The sequence below is a fragment of the Natrix helvetica genome (assembly GCF_964273705.1).
Source record: "Natrix helvetica genome assembly, chromosome: Z".
NCBI classification, from domain to species: domain Eukaryota; kingdom Metazoa; phylum Chordata; class Lepidosauria; order Squamata; family Natricidae; genus Natrix; species Natrix helvetica.
The window spans coordinates 21830932-21848104 of NC_138554.1; the positions used below are offsets into that span (position 1 = coordinate 21830932).

A 17173-nucleotide genomic window follows, 5' to 3' on the forward strand; every position below is an offset into this window, starting at 1 on the left:
TAGGAAGTTATCACCTAGCCCTCTCCCAGAAAAATGAAATATCCTAAGAAATATTGATAAGGCAGAATATTATATTTTCCTGGATGTGAAAAAGGGAGAAACACATTTTAAACACTAAATTCCTGCAGCTTCCTGCCCATCCCCACTTTGTCAATGGGCCATTAAGAAGGCCAAGCTAGTCCACTTTACATAATAAAGAGTTCTCCTCTTCAGCTGTGATGGGATTAAGGCAGGATAATAAGCCTTTACTCAACTGACCACATGGCATCTGAACTCAATCAAACCTGGATTCAAAGCAGCCTAGAGGGTTGCCCTTGCATGGGCCCATGGGAGTCTGGCAACCAATCAGAATACATTTCTTACACAGGAACAGGAAACAGATAGGTGGGGCCGAACAGATTATAAAAATCCCTGCAAGCCCTTCTTCAGCCCTTCTCTTCTTCTCCACCAACATTGAAGCATGTGATCACCTTTTCTGTTCAGGACTCAGGCCATGTGGTCCTGTCCACCATTAAAAACCATCTTTCCAAGCAGCCTCCATGTCTCCAGTGTCTTTTTCCCCACTTGGAGCCGAACCCAGAAGGACATTTCTCCCAACAATAGGAATCTGGTTTCAAGCACCCTTGCCTGATGGCTAGTTTCTGCCCACCATTTGAATAGACCCAAACGGTTCATACTGTAAGGAAAAACTGTGATAGTGGAATTAATATTCTAGAGGCAGCACAGCCATCACTCTGAGATTTTTTGGAAAGTTTTTTAATTTTTATTTATATTTTTACAAACATTAGTGCATGAACAACGTGGCACTGGGTGTCATACATGCTAATACAAATAAAACTAGTAGCATTAGTCATAATTATTACTTTCAACCAACTTATATATTTCTAATAGTAATACATATTTATATAAAGTTTCAATCTGTCATTATTCTATTATTCCATGTTTTCTCTTATTATTCTTATTTTATTATATAAAAGTGTATACACTAATATTTCTATCTCTTATTCTAACTTTTAATCATGTCATCCTTTGTTAAAAAAACATTTATTTCTATCCTACCTAATTTCTAATCATATCACCTACCTACAAAAAAAAAGAAAGGAAAGAGAGAGGAAAATCAAATCAAATAAAAAAAAATCACCTATCCATCATCATTTTCCCGCTTCAATACTTTAATTGTTATGCTTTTTTCTTTTTAGTTTGTCTCCCATATTCCTCTCTAGAATTTTTATCTCTTTCTACATCTGCTTCTTGGCTGTTCAATCTGAGTATTTTCCCACCTCTACTCTCCTCCACTGCCTAGTTTCCAGAATTTCTGCCCATGCTTCTATCTCCCTTTCAAAGGTATCTTCCTGTATCTCCAATGACTCTCTTAATATATTTTCCCTTGGTTTAATTAATCAGTCACTGTTATTTTCCTTGTTGTCTCCTTGTCTTCTTCTTTTAGTCTCTGATTCTTCATCTCAGTCTTTTCCTGCATTTCTACTATCTGCTCCTCCCTTTCCTGGGTGTCTTGGTCTTTGCTCATGATGATCCCTTGTATAGCATTTTCCATTTTTTCCATAATCTCCTTAAATCCTTTCTCCATAATGTCTTTTGTGTTTTGGAAAAGTACACCTCCTTCAATGTTTCACTTGGTTCTTCATTATAAAGCATCTCATTTTGTTTTAAAAAAGAAATTCCACTTTTGTTCAACAATCCAAGAGTTATTTATTCAGTCCTTAGGTTGCCCTTCAAGGGGTGCACTAATCACAGTTCTTTATTTCCCAAAGGTAAACAGTCAGTTGCATTTGAATAATCCCAGAGGTTATTAGAAGTCTTTCAGGGGTTCCTTCAATTAAGTAGCTTGCTTATTTTCATATTTAAATCTCCAATAGTTTTGGGGTAGTTGGGAATATTCCAGTAAATATTTTCATAGTCCATCTCATACATATTTCCAGGCTTGTAGTGTTTCCTTTTGTCAGCAGGTGACAATCTCAGCTTAAATTTCAGTATTACCACTGGGCAATTGTCATTTTAGTTATAAATCAATTATAAAAGCAGAATAAGTTTTATAGGTAAATAATTCCAGCATTTTAAAATACCTTCCCAGTACCGCATCTTCCCAATTTAAGAGTCCAATTTTCTATACATTTCAAAATTTATTATTTTTCACTCTAGTGTCTTCCTCTTCCAGTCTGTTCTCCAAGATTATTATTTTTAATTCCTGTACTGAGCAGAGGTTTGGTCTTGGTAGCTTAAGAGGCCTTAAGAGGCCCTTTGCAGTTTCTAATTGTATGAAATACCGAATGGACTCTATGACATATGTTCTTTCATCACATGAAGAAACATTCATTGAATATTTCTTCATGTGATGAAAGGGTTTGGACAAGATCAAGGTTGGTTTCCCTCCGGAAGTTCTAGGTGTTCCATCATAGGAGGTTCTTAAGAACAGATTGGACAGCCATTGGTCTGAACCTCGGAAGAGGAACAGGCGACGCTGAGCATGCCAGGTGACATGGCTCCACGTGCCACTTTGGGCACACGTGCCATAGATTTGCCATCACGGGTATAGGATCTCCTGCTTCAGTAGCGGGTTGGATTAGAGGACCTCCAAGGTCCCTTCCAACTCTGTCATTCTGTCCAGATTTTTTGTAGGCAGCTAGGTTGAGCAAACTCAATCAGTTCATATACCATACAAAGTCATATGATAGTGTGATTTGTTCAGAACATGTAGTCCCCCGACTTACAACAATTCATTTAATGACTGTCTGAAGTTACAATGGTACTGAAAGAAAATGACTTATGACCATTTTTAACGCTTAATAACCACTGTGATATTCCCAGGGTCATGTGGTCAAAATTCAGAAGCTTCGCAACTGACTCATATTTATGATGGTTGTACTGTCATAAGATCACTTTTTATAACCTTTTGACAAGCAAAGCCAATGGGGAAGCCATATTCACTTAACAACTGAAGTTACTAACTTAACAATTGTAGTAATTCACTTAACTGTGGCAAGAAAAGTTGTAAAATGAGGCAAAATTCACTTATGCAACTTATATAAAACATTACTAAGGCTTCCCTTTGAAATACTTCTAATATTCCAGCCCACGTTTAAAACTAATACTTGTCAATAATAGTAAATGAAACAATAACAACATAAATCCAAATACTGTAGTTTATTTTAGCATTATACTTTACACCTATGGCTTTACAGTTCATTTTACCCATTTGCTTTTCCAGATTCCATTTACTTCATTGTTGGGTTGAGCAAAACTTTAAATAAAGGATTTGGCCTTTGTATATTTAATTCTGTAATAAATAAGCTGCTCCAGGAACAAGATAGATAAAAGCCACAGTCCGTTCAGTGGAGGGGTCTTTGATTGCCCATTTCTCGGTTCCAGTCCATAATAACAGGAGAGAAAAATCTCTATAGTATACTATGCAGTGGAAGATTTCCTCCCAAAGACACATTTCAAAAATAAATATTTATTTGACCATAAAAACAGCCAAGCTGTTACTTTTTAATCTTTACATTTAACTAGTATTTGGACTGATATATATATTTTTAAAAATAACATTATCTCTGGCTGGCTGGCTGGGAAATTCTGGAAGTAGAAGTCCATGGGTCTTGAAGTTGTCATGGTTGGGGAACCCTGGTGTAGAAGATGCACTGCAATTCCAGAGGTAGGAAAAATTAAAAACATGCTGGCATTACAAAATTCCTGTGTCAAAAAAGTTTCTTGGCTCTGCAGTGGTGGGATTAATTTTTTTTTACTACGGGTTCTGTGGCCGTGGCTTGGTGGGCGTGGCAGGGGAAGGTTACTGCAAAATCCCCATTCCCTCCCTACTCCTGGGGGAAGGATATTGTAAAACTCCATTACACCCCACTCCAGGGGAAGGATAGTACAAAATCCCCATTCCCTCTTCACCCCACCAACCTGCTTTCCAGCTCGTTCTCCTCTGCAGGGCAAAAAAAGAAGACCCAACCGATCAGCTGGAACTCGGGAGACAGCAAATAGATTGGGAGCGAGGCCAGCCAGAGGTGGTATTTGCCAGTTCTCTGAACTACTAAAAATTTCCGCTACCAGTTCACCAGAACCGGTCAGAACTGGCTGAATACCACCTCTGCTCTGCCTTCAGGTAGCTCTTTTTTGACTCCACAAACCTCACCTCATTTCTTTTTCTCATTTGCTCCAAACTCAGGAGGAGCTACTGAGTATTGCTGACTGCAAACACAATACATTTTCCTTACATCTTGCAAGAAGCTTTTTCCTGCTGTTTCTGTGATAGTGACTAAGGGAGCAAAGATGCCTTGAATTTTCCACCTGTTATCTGTTTCTATATGCAGTGCTAACCCCTGGAGATGATGGCAGCACAAAAGGCTATGGAAGCAGTTAGGAATAAGAAAACAAATATTTAAAAAGAATTGTTTTAAAGGAAAATATGCTTGGGAAAGAGTACTTTGCAAGAATTTTTGTTTTTTGTTTTTATAGACTATATAGCACACCTGGACTATTTTTTTTCCAGAGGTTCCTCTGAATGTGATTAATGAAGTCTAGCAATTTACAGCGGATTGTTTGCAAGGGAGACTTCCAGACTTAGCAATTCTGTCAACCCTTCCTATGCTTTCTGTTACTACTTCTCTGCCAGCCATTTCTTTTGCTTATTGTAAGTCTTGGTTTCTCTATTGCCTTTCCAATATGCCCAGCCATCTCTATGTAGTGGTGCAATTCTGCTGACCATTAGCCTGGGAAGGAGAAGCCCATGTTTTTGAAATCCAGGCAAGATTCTCACCCCGTGCAGGTGGCTTCTGACCCTTCATTTGGAAAGAGGCTTTTCCACCAGGTGGCATGAAGACCCTTTTGGAAGTGTTGGGAGATGGGTCTTCAGGGGGCCCTGCTGGGTCACCGATATCTGGATGCATGCGGCCGTGCTTCACGAGGTGAGATATCTGGCTGAACCTCTGTCCACAGACCACACAAGCATAGGGCTTCTCGCCAGTGTGGGTCCTTTCATGCTGCACCAGGGTGGACCTGTCACTGAAACGTTTGGAGCAGACCGTGCAAGGATAAGGGCGTTCTCCAGTGTGTATTCGCTGATGGATGGTGAGATTGGAGCTATGGCAGAAGGACTTGCTACAGACAAAGCATTTGTATGGCTTATTACCTGTATGGATCTTGCGATGAGTCCGAAGGTTGCAACTTTGGGAAAAAGCCTTCCCGCAGTCAGGACACTGATAGGGCCGTTCCCCACTATGTGTCCGCAAATGGATATGTAAGTTGCTGGGATGTCTGAAACTCTTTTCACACAATGTGCAGGCATATGGCTTCTCACGGGTATGGACGTACCGGTGTTGGCGCAGGTCAAATCTCTGCTTGAAGGACCGCCCGCAATCCTGGCACGTGAGATCGGAGACCACAGTGGCACTGAAAGGAGGATTCCACGTGGTGACCATGAGAGAGGCTTCGTGGACTTTTACTTCCAGAGATGCCACCTGATGCTCTTTGTCCTGGACAATCTTCTTACCCAACAGGATTTCCTTGTTTGGCATGGGTGGCTCAGTCAGAACCTCAGATTTCTTCTTCTTTTTGGGGTGCTGCCCTATTGATGCAGTTGGCTTCTTCAGCTGCGATGACCTAGCACCCTGAGGAACCAGAGTCTTCTTTTGTTTACCAGATTTGGTAGTCAAAATTTGGCTTCCCGATTCCTTTTTTCCAGATCTTTCCTGCAGCAATGAAGGTTGAGGCCTACCTTTTGTGGAAGCCAGCTCTTCTGTTCTAGATGGCTGGTGCTTCTTTTTTTTGGAAGATTTATGCTTTGAGGAAATCAATGGCTTTTTAAGGGGGACGGTACTAGCTGGGGGCACTGATGCGGCAACCTCTTTGATACAGTTAGAAGATGGCTCTTTGACAAGTGTTTCCCCTAGACCCACATATTCCTGAGGTACTTCCATTGCGATGGCTTGTACCTTAACTGTCTTTGTGGCTCTCTTTAAAAAAGAACGTTTTTCCATCCCTTGGATAACAGTTGGTGAGTGTTGGCTTCCTGCAATGGAAAGAAGGAAGAGCAGTTGCTTTTAAGGAAACTGAAGAGGTTATCTACCTCCCCCCCCCCCCCCGGCCCCATTATTTAACTGGGAAATAGGCTTAAGGAAAGGAAGTAAGGAAAGCTCTCTCTTGATTTCCAAACTGCATGTTGCTGTCAGTGGTGGGTTATGACTAGGAGGTAAGTACTGTTCTGGTACGGTGCTCCGGAGGGCCCGCCCGCCCGCCCACGCTCCTTACCGGTATTTGAAGTTTTCGGGGCTTCCAAGTAGGCGCATGGAGTGCATGGCACCTGCGCAACGCTCCGCCGAGCAGCTGGAGCATTGTGGAGGTGTCGTGGAGCATCGTGGGTGGTAAGTACACATGTGCGCACTGCGCACGTTCATGTGGTGGGCAACTGGCCCTGTTGCACCGTACCGGTTGCACCGGGATCCGGAACCCACCACTGGTTGCTGTGATAGGCCTTGCTGTGATTCATAGAAAAATAACAAGGGTATACTTTTCCTCTTCTTTCTTTGAGAGGTATTCTCTGAAAGCTGATGGTACAGGGTTGGCTGGATGGAGGAGGGGAGGAAAATATGGTTTTCTGAAAAGGTTAAAGGTGTGTTAGGTTCTGGGGAAATCTACTATGTCTGTTCGTCTCTTTGGGGATGAAAAAGTAGAAAATATATTGGTGCAAATTTTGTTGTCAATTTTGGGAGTATAACTTGGATTTGTTCTGGGGTTGCAAATTGGGTCTGGGGCTCTACCAGTGGGTTGTTTACCCATAAGTACATGGATAGCTCCCTCAATAATAATGGGTCAAAACTACTCATATGGCACCCTTGATTGTGCTATTGAACTCTTGCCCCTTTTACATCTTTTATGAAATATGTTCAAAAGGGGTGAAGTTTTGATCATAGTGTTGTGCCCGCCATCTTAAAGTCTTTGATCCTCTCCTGCAGACATCCCTGGATAATTTGCACACACATAGCCCCCCCCTAAAGTAATTTAAATCATAATTCCTGCTGCTAAGGGATGCAGTTGATCAGTGGCTAAGATGCTGAGCTTATCGATCAGAAAGGTCAGCAGTTCAGTGGTTCGAATCCCTACTGCCGCATAATGGAGTGAGCTCCCATTACTTGTCCCAGTTTCTGCCAACCTAGCAGTTTGAAAGAATGTAAAAATGCAAGTAGAAAAATAGGAACCACCTTTGGTGAGAAGGTAACAGCGTTCCATGCACCTTCAGTGTTTAGTCATGCCGGCCACATGACCATGGCGACGTCTTCAGACAACACTGGCTCTTCGGCTTTGAAACGGAGATGAGCACCGCCCCCTAGATTCAGGAATGACTAGCACATATGTGTGAGGGGAATCTTTACCTTTACCTAATTTCTCCTGCTAATACCAGAACAAACAGGGCTTATTAATATGGATGTCTATATGAAGGTTGTGTGTGTGTGTGTGTTGTAAAAATTAGACTATAAAGAACTAGGCAACAGGTTAGGTGGATCATAACTAAACTCCCTGTTCAGTCTTCTTCCTTACCTATGAATCGATCTTCTGGAGAGTTGATAGTATTGTTCTGAAAATACAATTCTCCTCCTTGCTGTATTCGGGTGATTATCTCTGGTTTCTCCAGGGGAATTCCTACCCAAGAGAAAGAAGCGTAAGAGAAAGGAGCATAACCAAAGATTTATGGCTTCCCAATTTCTCAGTGAAAAATTCTGAAAGTCAGTTCAAACACAAAGAGGCACCACATTAAATATCAAAAACAGGCAGGAAAAGGGAGAATTGATCTAGACCAGAACAAGAGATAAATAAGGATGCACCAATATCAGTGCTATTCTCTTTTCCTTGAATGTCCCTGATTAACTTTCACAGGACCAGTTCAGCATAGTAGCGAAGGTGGTAGAATAGTGGCAGGTAGGCAGTGTTCAAGCTCAGCTTCAACCCCAGAAGTTCACTAGATGATTTTGGTCTTTCAGTCTCTCGCTCTTAGGCCAATCTAACTTCCAGGGTTGCTATGGGAAGAATTTGCTATGTATAGGTAATCCTCGAATTACAATGATTTGTTTAGTGACTTTAAAATTATAAGGGTACTGAAAAAAAGTAATTTATAACCAGTCCTCGCAATTACGACTGTCACAGCATCCCCAAGGTCACACGAGCAAAATTTGGATGTTTGGCATGTATTTAACAAAAGTTACAGAATCCTGGGATCACATGAACCTGATCATTTGTGATTTTCCCAGCCACTTCCAGCAAGCAAAGTCAATGATGTCACAATTCATTTAACTGCAGTGATTTGTTTAACAACTGTGAAAAAAAAGCTTGCAAAATTAACAACTTGCTTAGCAATGGAAATTCTGGTCTCAATTGAGGTCATAAATTGAGGACTACTTATATATCACCTTGAACCAGTGAGGGTTGCTAACCGGTTTTCTAGCAGTTGGCTCATGCTCGCTTCTGTGCATGCGCAGAAGCACCCAGGCAGGTGGGCAGAGCCTCCCGCTGCTGTCATTACTGGTTCGGCCGAACTGGGCTGAACCGGGAGCAACCCATCGCTGCTTTGAACTCCTGAATGAAAGGCAGTGTCTGAACCAAATAAATAAACACTTTTACAGAATATTAGAAAGTTCAGACAATAACACTATTGTCTGGACACAACCATCATTTCCTCAAGACCTCCAGGGTCCTGCTAACCTAACGTTCCAAGACAGATGTCCTCCAAATGTTGTGGACTAGAAATCTCCCCTCCAGTCATTTGGGTCCTTGATCAGAAGGCATTAGAAGCTAGATTCATCATGGAACTAGAAAAGCATTGTTCCTGAGTTGCCATGAAAACAAAGAGGGCTGAAGAAAACTGGCCTGTCCTTACCCAGAGTGGACACATTCTGAAAGTTCGCAAGCGTGACATCGTCATGCAGTGCTCGTTGCTCCTCAGTTAGCAAAGCCCACTCTTCACTGGAGAACTTCACGTCAATGTCTTTGAGTGGCACTGGTGGCTTTTGGGTGGTAGAGAAAGGGAATGAAAGAGACATTAAAAAATCAGATGAGGAAAAAAAGAGAACCCCAAATAGATTAATCCCCAAATACACTGATTGGAAAGCTTTCAAGAACCCTTTAATCCCTTCAGTCAACTCTCTCAGCATAACTATTACGAGCTGGGATTTTGCAAGAATGCTGCTGCTTGGAAAGAAGATAATTTTATTCGAGAGCATAAAATATGGTACTCAAATGCAGACTACAGGTATAGAAGCTGATAATGTTTATAGGAAATCTGGTGCTTTGTGAGGGGTGTGTGAAAATGCTCTTTGTAATATTTAATTTGGTGGATGTGCAGCTCTGGAAGTGAAATGTTTTATTCGATTTTTATTTACAGATCTTTTCTTTGATATGTGCTTATGTGCTGAGTTTGGGCACCACCACTATTGATGGAGGAAGTGGCTTAGTGATGTTTGCAATTTTGTATTAACTTTGTGTGCTACATAATTTTCTAGTGTCAGTTATTTGCAAATTGTGCTAATGATTAAAAGGAAGGATAGAGGCAGTGCAGGAATAAATTAAATTTTTGAATTAAATTTCTTCCAACACTATAGAGTTCAAATGATGTCCCTATTTTACTTTGACTCTGACTCCAGTACTGTGATGGAATATGCAACTGAAGAAGGGGGCAGGGGAGGGGGAATGTCAGCAGTGGCAATGCAGCTTCCCAGGGAGAAGGCAGCTCATTCCAGAGAGGGGCCCAAGACAAGAAGGGGCTGAACTGGATGGGGAAAGAATCAAGATAATTACACCCTAGAACAGGGATGTCCTACCTTGGCAACTTTAAGACCCAGTGAACCTCAATTCCTAGAGTTCCCCATGCTGGGAAATATACTGTGTATACATATGCATATACATATACATATTCATATACATACGTGTGTGTGTGTGTGTGTGTGTGTGTGTGTGTGTGTGTGTGTGTTTGTAGATTTTCACGGGTATAGGTATGCAGGTCTTGGCATATTTGGGTCTTTTTCCGTGTAAGATTGACAAGATACTGTCAATCTTACACAGGAAAAGACCCAAATATGCCAAGACCTGCATACACATACACACACACACACTTATTTCTTGCACATACATATAAACCATTGATTCCTAAGCTGTTGCCATCTATTTGAATTATCAATCACTAAAATTTTGTAAGTTTTATTTGAACACATCTGAAGGAAAGATGCTGTGCACACAGTTTTACTAACAGCTACGATATAAGAGTTTTGTGAGTTTTCTTAAAGCAATGACCACACGTGATGAACCAATTTAGAGGTCTTAGAGACAAGAACCTTAACATTACCTGCGGCATCAGATTGTGGTGACTGTTGTGGCTTTGCAAAGAGAAAGAGAAACTACACATTTTTTATATGTTGAAAAAGTGCAAATGCAGATTTAAGTTAGAATGCTGACAATTGGTTAACAAACGATAAGAATGAAATGCATATCATTAGTGGCTCAAAACCATCATATAGTTCACTGACGGCACTCAACACCGAGTGCCGAAACTGAAGTGTGCGCACACACACACATGTGTATCTGTGCCGAAGTGCCAGAACCCAGAAGAGAGCAGCTGGCTGGAGAAGCCAGAAGCATCGCAGCAAGACCAGCAGGAAAAAAGCAGGCTCTGTTGAGCCTTGCGGAAATCCAGCCGGACAAATCAGTGTCCGGACGTCTTCGGACTGAAACCTGACCTGGAGGGACAGAGGAGAAGAAGGGATGTCTCAGACGATTTAGAGGAACTGGCAGTTTTTCGGGAGGTCAGAGAAAAACCCTTCAAACTGGCAGTAGTGGCAGTGGCCATAACTGAATGACCGCTATAAAGCTGTGGCTCTGGATTAAGTTATCGTGCTGGAGAAGTGTTGGAACAAAGTGTTGAAACTGGGTGAGTGGTTGACCAAATCTCGGAAAAAAAGAAAAAAACTGATCTGAATCTTAAAAAGGGTCCAGAGCGGAATAAGCAGCTAAGTGGCTTTCGGGGAATGCTATTTAAAAAACGAGGCAGAGGAGATTAAAGCACCAAAGCCTCAGGAGATTCTGTCTTCTGCAATTTTGGAAGTGAAAAAAAATGAACCAAAAAGAAGAGCCCAGGGGGAAGTCCCTTTTCTTCTTTCTTTATTCTGTTCTTTGTGGATTAAAAGCCTTTTTGACAGCTATTGACAGGTAGCTGTAGGATTGTATTGTAGTTTGGAGAGAGCCATTTACCAGCAAGCAGAAAATACTTCTAGTGAGAGTGCAGCTGTGACCTTGGCTACAGGAGCTGTTACCTGTTTTTGTAAAGTTTGGCAGCAACTGTTTATGGCTGTGGAAGAGAAAAAACGAAACAATAATTTGGTGCAATTTTTGAAGGGGCAATTGAAGATATTGTTTATGTACTGTACTAAGAAAAAATGAATATAAAATTGGAAAATAATGGAAGAAAATAATTTGGCTGAAAGCAAAAACCAAGTTATAATGTAAAATGGATTGTGTAAATGAGATGATGTAAAAGGGAAGATCCGGTCAACACTTTGTTTCTATAATATATGTAAAGCTGTATTAAAAAAATAAATAGATAAAAACCTTAATGAAAAAAAGAAAGCTGCTGGCTGGTGCGCATGCATGTGAAACTACTAGGAAGAGCAGCTGGCAACAGTGTGCGTGCCCACAGGGAAAGCTCTGCGTGCCACCTTTAGCAAGCGTGCCATAGGTTCACCATCATGGATATAGTTCCTGTTTCTTTTTGCAAAGCCACAACAGACGCCTCAATCTGATCTTCATCCCCCTCACCTATGTAGTAAACCAGATGAACTAGGGAAATCTGACGTAAGAGAGATTTACCATATCCAGGCTGTAAAATCTAGGCAACTACTAGATGGCAAAAAGGCTTTTGCAGACCTCACTACTGGCATCTAATGGCTCTCTGGATTTTTTACAGCCCACAAAAGGTATGCCTGAAAATGAGTAAAGCACCCCTGCTACTATATTCAAGACAGTCGACTAACGTGGTTTGGTGGAAATTAAAACAGTTCGAACAGCCAGATAATCTTAAAAATTTCCAGCCCAGCTTTGCACCCATCATTCAGGCATTTAGCAAAGTGATACATGTAGTGGTCCTTAACTTAGAATTGGTTGTTTAGCAACCATTTGAAATTATGATGAAACAACCCCCCCCCCCGAAAAGCTATTTACAAACCAATTTCAACATGTTGATGTCTCACTTCTCCCCAGTCATGTGACTGCATTTTGGGCTCTCGGCAACTAGGACATTTTTCAGCTGTTGGCAGCACTCCCTGTCACATGTCATCAAGATTTACAACAGTTTTTCTGGAAACCAGCATTTTAGATTTATCTGCTATAATGAACAACAAGTTCACTTAACAAGCACCACGAAAAAGATTATAAAATCAAATTTAGTCATGCCCCATCACAACTTAAGACTGTAATTAGCAGGCTCAGTTATGATTGTAGCTCAAGGACTACCTGTGTAACTAAACTCAGCAACAAATTGTTTTTCCACCACTTATATCCCTCTCACCTCATTTCCCAGCTGGAAACTTTCAACAAGATCCACAACCTGAGCACAAGTCTCTGGACAGCATCCTCGGACCCAGTCTTGTATTTCTGGGGGCAGGATGATGAGAAACTGCTCCAGTATTAGTAACTCCAAAATCTGTTCTTTGGTGCGCCTTTCTGGATTCAACCAGCGCTGTCCAAGGGCCTGGAGAATTCGGCAGGTTTCTCGGGGGCCCGTGGTTTCCTGGTAACGGAACTGCCTGAAACACTGGCGTTGCATTTCAGTTGTGATGCCATATTGGTGTAGGATGCGCTCTTTGACCATGTCATAGTCATTGGCAAGATTGGGTTCCAAGATGTTGCAGGCTAGAAGAGCTTTGCGGCTCAGATATGGCTTCAGTTTAGCAACCCATTCTGCCCTGGGCCAGCGGTTGTTGTAGGCCACAGACTCAAATCCCTCCAGGTAGTCTTCAATGTCATCCTCTAGGTGGAGTTGAAGCATCCATGTGTTTTCCAGTGGAAGGGACAAGGGTGGTACAACCTCAGGAACAGTATCCACACCTGTCACAACCTCTTCAGATGAACTTGCTGGCTTTGAGCTGTTCAAAGGACTATCCGTTTCATTAGATTGTAGCTTTTCGCGGTTCGTGGCATCTGGCCATAACTGGCTGCTCACTGATTGCAATACTTGAGTGATCACAAGTGATGACTCACTCCCAGCATCTTTCCAGCATTGAGATGTTTTGGGAGGACCTTCATGTGATTTGGTTGTCTGAGGGAGCAGTTCTTCAGTATTCCCACAACGCACTAAACTTGGTCGCTCAGTTGCGTTAGTAGAATGATCTGTAGAAGTTGGTTGCAATTGGCTCTTCCTATTAAAGGTCAATCCAGTCTCCATTGTAGTAGCTATTGTCTTTCCAAACCAGTGACTTGGATCTAAACAACTTTCCAAGAAGCTGTTGAGATGTGCTTAATAGTCGATGCAGTTTTTTAGAGCCAGTAAATAATTTGCTATTACTTAAGTTGGTTGTGAAATGCTTGTGACAACAGAAGGACCAAGAGATATAGCAGCCTTCTAGTCTGAAATTGCAGTGCTTCGAAGGAATCTTTCTAAGCAGAGAGGGAGGGGGGGGGAGTCAAAGGATTATGGTTACATAATTAAGATTCTTCCTAATTTCAGAAAACAGGTTAGCATCAGAATATCCCGGGGGGGGGGGGGAAGCAAAAACAAATCAGAATCTACTGTCCATAGAGAATTTGGGTAGACAGGATGTTGTGAACTGGCCAATTTTTATTTATTTAAATTCTTTGAGTTTTCATTTTATTAACCACTGATATGTTCTAACTCTTCTAAGGCTCTTCTAGCAGTAGAAGGTGTGTTTTTTTTAAGTCAGGTTAAAAAGATGGTATATAAATTTCAGGAAGAGTATTACTTGCAAGTATTTTTTGTGAGATCATACTATATTGGAGAAAGACTATTTAAAATTGAATATCAAGCATGTGTTCCTCCAGCTGAGATTTCAGGTGCAAAATTTCAGAATGAGGAAGCTGTTGCAGGGAAAATCAAATTGGCACCTACGCACCCCTTTGTGATGGAAAATGAGTGCTAGAAATTTAGAAGAAATTTATTTAGCTCACCTTTTAATATTAATTCATCTAATCCATGAGAGCCAGTTTGGTGTAATGGTTAAGGCATCAGGCTAGAAAACGGGAAACATGAATTCTAGTTCTGCATTAGGCACAATGCCAGCTGGGTGAGTTTGGGCCAGTCCCTTTCTCTCAACCTTAGGAAGGAGGCAATGGCAAAATACTTCTGAGAATCTTTCCAAGAAAACTTTAGATTTGTCTATGAAATCTCTGAGTCTCAGACATGATTAAACAGAAGGGGGGAAAAATCTACCGGTATATGTGAATCAGAATACAGGCTTGTGGTCTTACTCATTCTCTAAATTTTGTGGCACAATCATCACATTTTTTTGAAATGCATCCAAATACTTAAATTAGGCACAGGGAAATGATGCTACAGAATTACAATATTCAGCAACCTTTCAACTTTTATGGTAAAGGGTTAAAGACGTTGGCATTTACAACAATGCATACTGGTGCTGAAATAGATTACAAGTTTGGAAAAAATTGAGACACTAAGTGAAACTTATTTTAATCCTGAAAGTATATCCGTTCACTCCAGTTCCACTCCGGTTTCAGTTTAATATTGGCTGTTAAATGTCTCCTGATATGTAATGTCCTTTATTGATGCAACCTGCAATGGATTCATCAAGGTTTCAAAAGTCTCTTTACGAACAGCATGAAATATCAAATGCTGAATCAGAACCTGCCTCTGGCAACGTTTGTGAATATTTGGGGTTGACAAAGCCAGCTGTGTGCCAGTCTCAGAAGCCAGGTCTTCTATCCGAATGGACAGAATGCCTGGCCTCAGGACAAAGGACGGTATTGTCTGCTCTACAATTCCCAGCATCATCAGGAAGTATGACTAATGATAAGGGATACTCAAAGAATTTTACAAATAGTCCTCAATTTACGAGCAGTCATTCAGTGACTATTCAAAATTATGATGGACTTCCAAGAAGTGAGTTATGATCCAGGTTTGAAGTTCTAATATCGCCCATCTCCCCTCCACAGTCACATGACTGAATTTTGGGTATTGGACAAAGTCTACATTTATAACGATTTTGCAGCGTCCTGTGGTCATGTGACCTTGATTTATGACGTTTTTGCCAGAAACTCAGTATTTACAATGGGTTCCCTTATCAAATGTCACCAAAAAAAGTTATAAAATCAGGAATGGACTTTGCAACCATCACAATTTACGACTGTAATTACGGGGTTCAATTATGGCCATAAGGACTATCTCGATATTGGGGGTGTCACAGGTTTCCTGTCCCCGTTTCAAAGGAACTTTCTTCAACCTGAAGTCTTGAATAGAACTGAGATCCAGATTCTAAAGACTGCATGGCTGTTGCTGATTCTTGGGAGGAAATGCCCAGATTTACAATCAGGTAGGCAAAAGAAGAGATACAATAGCTACAATCCTGCTAAGAATTAAAACAGTCAAAATTCCAGGTTGGGGGTGGGGGGGAAACAATTAATAGTTATCTATTGTTTCCTCTTCAGGGACAGTGCCTTCTGCATTGTAGGAAGCTTTGCACGTAGTCCCAATTTGCAGCTTTGCCACAGGCCAGCTAAGTTCAAAGACAGAGAATCACTTGTATTTAATATGCTGGCCTATATTGTTCCTTGCTATTCATGTATTGTATATTCTTTTTCTTCCCAGTGTTTTTCCGCAAAAGTTGTGCTTTTTTTTGTTTTTGTATTAACTGTGTTGATCTATTGGTTGCAACAAACATTGACCAGTTAGCTTGTCACCCAAGTCTAATGTTGTAGGCTCAGAGTGAGTGACTGGCTCATAGTCACCCAACCAGTTTTTCATGCTTAAAGTGGGACTAGAACTCACCATTTCCCGGTTTTTAGCCTGGATCCTTAACCACTAAACCAAACCAGCTTTCCCATTCATATACTGGATATACAATGCCTAAAAAGGGTTTGCAGTTGTTTCATTTTCCTTCCTTTTGTGGTAGCTGTTTCAGTTTCATCATGATGCAACGTTGTCTTTTGTCAAACCTGCCCCTTCTTCCCCGGGAGAACTAAACAAGACGTTCCCATCATCTCCAGTCCAGAACCTCAAGGCCTGGTCAGGTGCCATCTTTCACAGCAATTTCAATCCCTTCTCAGAGGGAGAAATATGAGTCAGGCTTAGAGGGACCTGTCCGCATAAACATGATCTGTTTATGGTCATGTGCTTTTTAAAAAAATACATGTGTTCTGGATCAAGGTCCATCTTTTCACGGAAAGATGAGCTCAAACGTCCAATTCACTGCTTAACTCCTCCCCACTTTTTTCAGCCCACGGACACCTCCCCCCCTGCTTTTTGGGGTAAGCGGGCCAACACATCCTACGTGTACTTTGTCCCCAAATCCACGTCAAATAATGAAAACTATGACATAATATATTCATGATGCACAATCAAGCAACATACCTTCTCCCACTTCCTACGCCACTGAAGGAATTCCTTGACTCACCCAGATTTTTTTTTTTTTGCCAGTGCCTCTCTTCCGGCTTCTTCTATGAAATCTTCTTCCTGGACCCCATCGATCCACAAATATTCTCTTTTCACTTTCCCTGGCGACTCTTCATGCCTCTCAGGCCACACCTATATGTGGTGCGACATTCCTCTTGTCACCCCACCGAGCTATTTCTTCAACCTGCACTGGATTTCCTCCTGGCCACCAATGGTCCGGGTTTCTTCTGCTGCTGTCTTTTGGTATCTGCTCCTTTGATCTCGCTGTGTCTTTTCTCACAGTCCTATTTGCTCAGGCAGGCCGTTCTTGCTCTGTGACTGTCCAATCATAAACATCTGGAGGCTATTTTTAAACCTCTGAATTAAGCATGAGATAGGCAGGAAAGCCTGTCACTCTGAAGACGCAAGACTGACGCTTCGGGTTTTAACTCCCCCCCACTTCTGCCTTCACTCCCAGTTCTGATGTAGCTAGCCTCTCGCTCTGCATTTCCTTGTGCAGTAGCAATGCAATCCACAAACCTTAATCCAATCCAC

The 17173-nt window shown here is 41.5% G+C and overlaps 1 protein-coding gene across 4 annotated transcripts; it reads right to left on the reverse strand.

The window, feature by feature from the left end:
• Positions 1 to 3147: 3147 nt before the first annotated feature.
• LOC309381437 (uncharacterized protein) lies at positions 3148 to 16946 on the reverse strand. Of its 4 annotated transcripts, XM_081932431.1 has the most exons (6): positions 16598 to 16946; positions 12566 to 13653; positions 8891 to 9017; positions 7558 to 7659; positions 5153 to 6031; positions 3148 to 3656 (listed from the first exon to the last, which is right to left on the reverse strand). In XM_081932431.1, exons 2-6 carry the CDS (start codon positions 13439 to 13441, stop codon positions 3508 to 3510), a joined length of 2133 nt encoding a protein of 710 aa, XP_081788557.1. In that variant the 5' UTR covers positions 13442 to 13653; positions 16598 to 16946; the 3' UTR covers positions 3148 to 3507. The 4 variants fall into 4 exon arrangements, with proteins under 4 accessions (XP_081788557.1, XP_081788556.1, XP_081788554.1 ...); XM_081932430.1 differs by having other exon boundaries at positions 3520 to 6031; positions 12566 to 13649; XM_081932428.1 differs by having other exon boundaries at positions 3520 to 6031.
• Positions 16947 to 17173: the final 227 nt, after the last annotated feature.

Bases quoted from the DNA above. Each gene is read 5' to 3' on its own strand.
- LOC309381437 (XM_081932430.1), bottom strand. From the start codon at position 13,441: ATGGAGACTGGATTGACCTTTAATAGGAAGAGCCAATTGCAACCAACT. The intron at 7,660-8,890 runs GTAAGGACAGGC...TCTCTTGGGTAG, and splicing joins TCAGAATGTGTCCACTCTGG to GAATTCCCCTGGAGAAACCA. The intron at 6,032-7,557 runs GTAAGGAAGAAG...TTTCCATTGCAG, and splicing joins TCCAGAAGATCGATTCATAG to GAAGCCAACACTCACCAACT.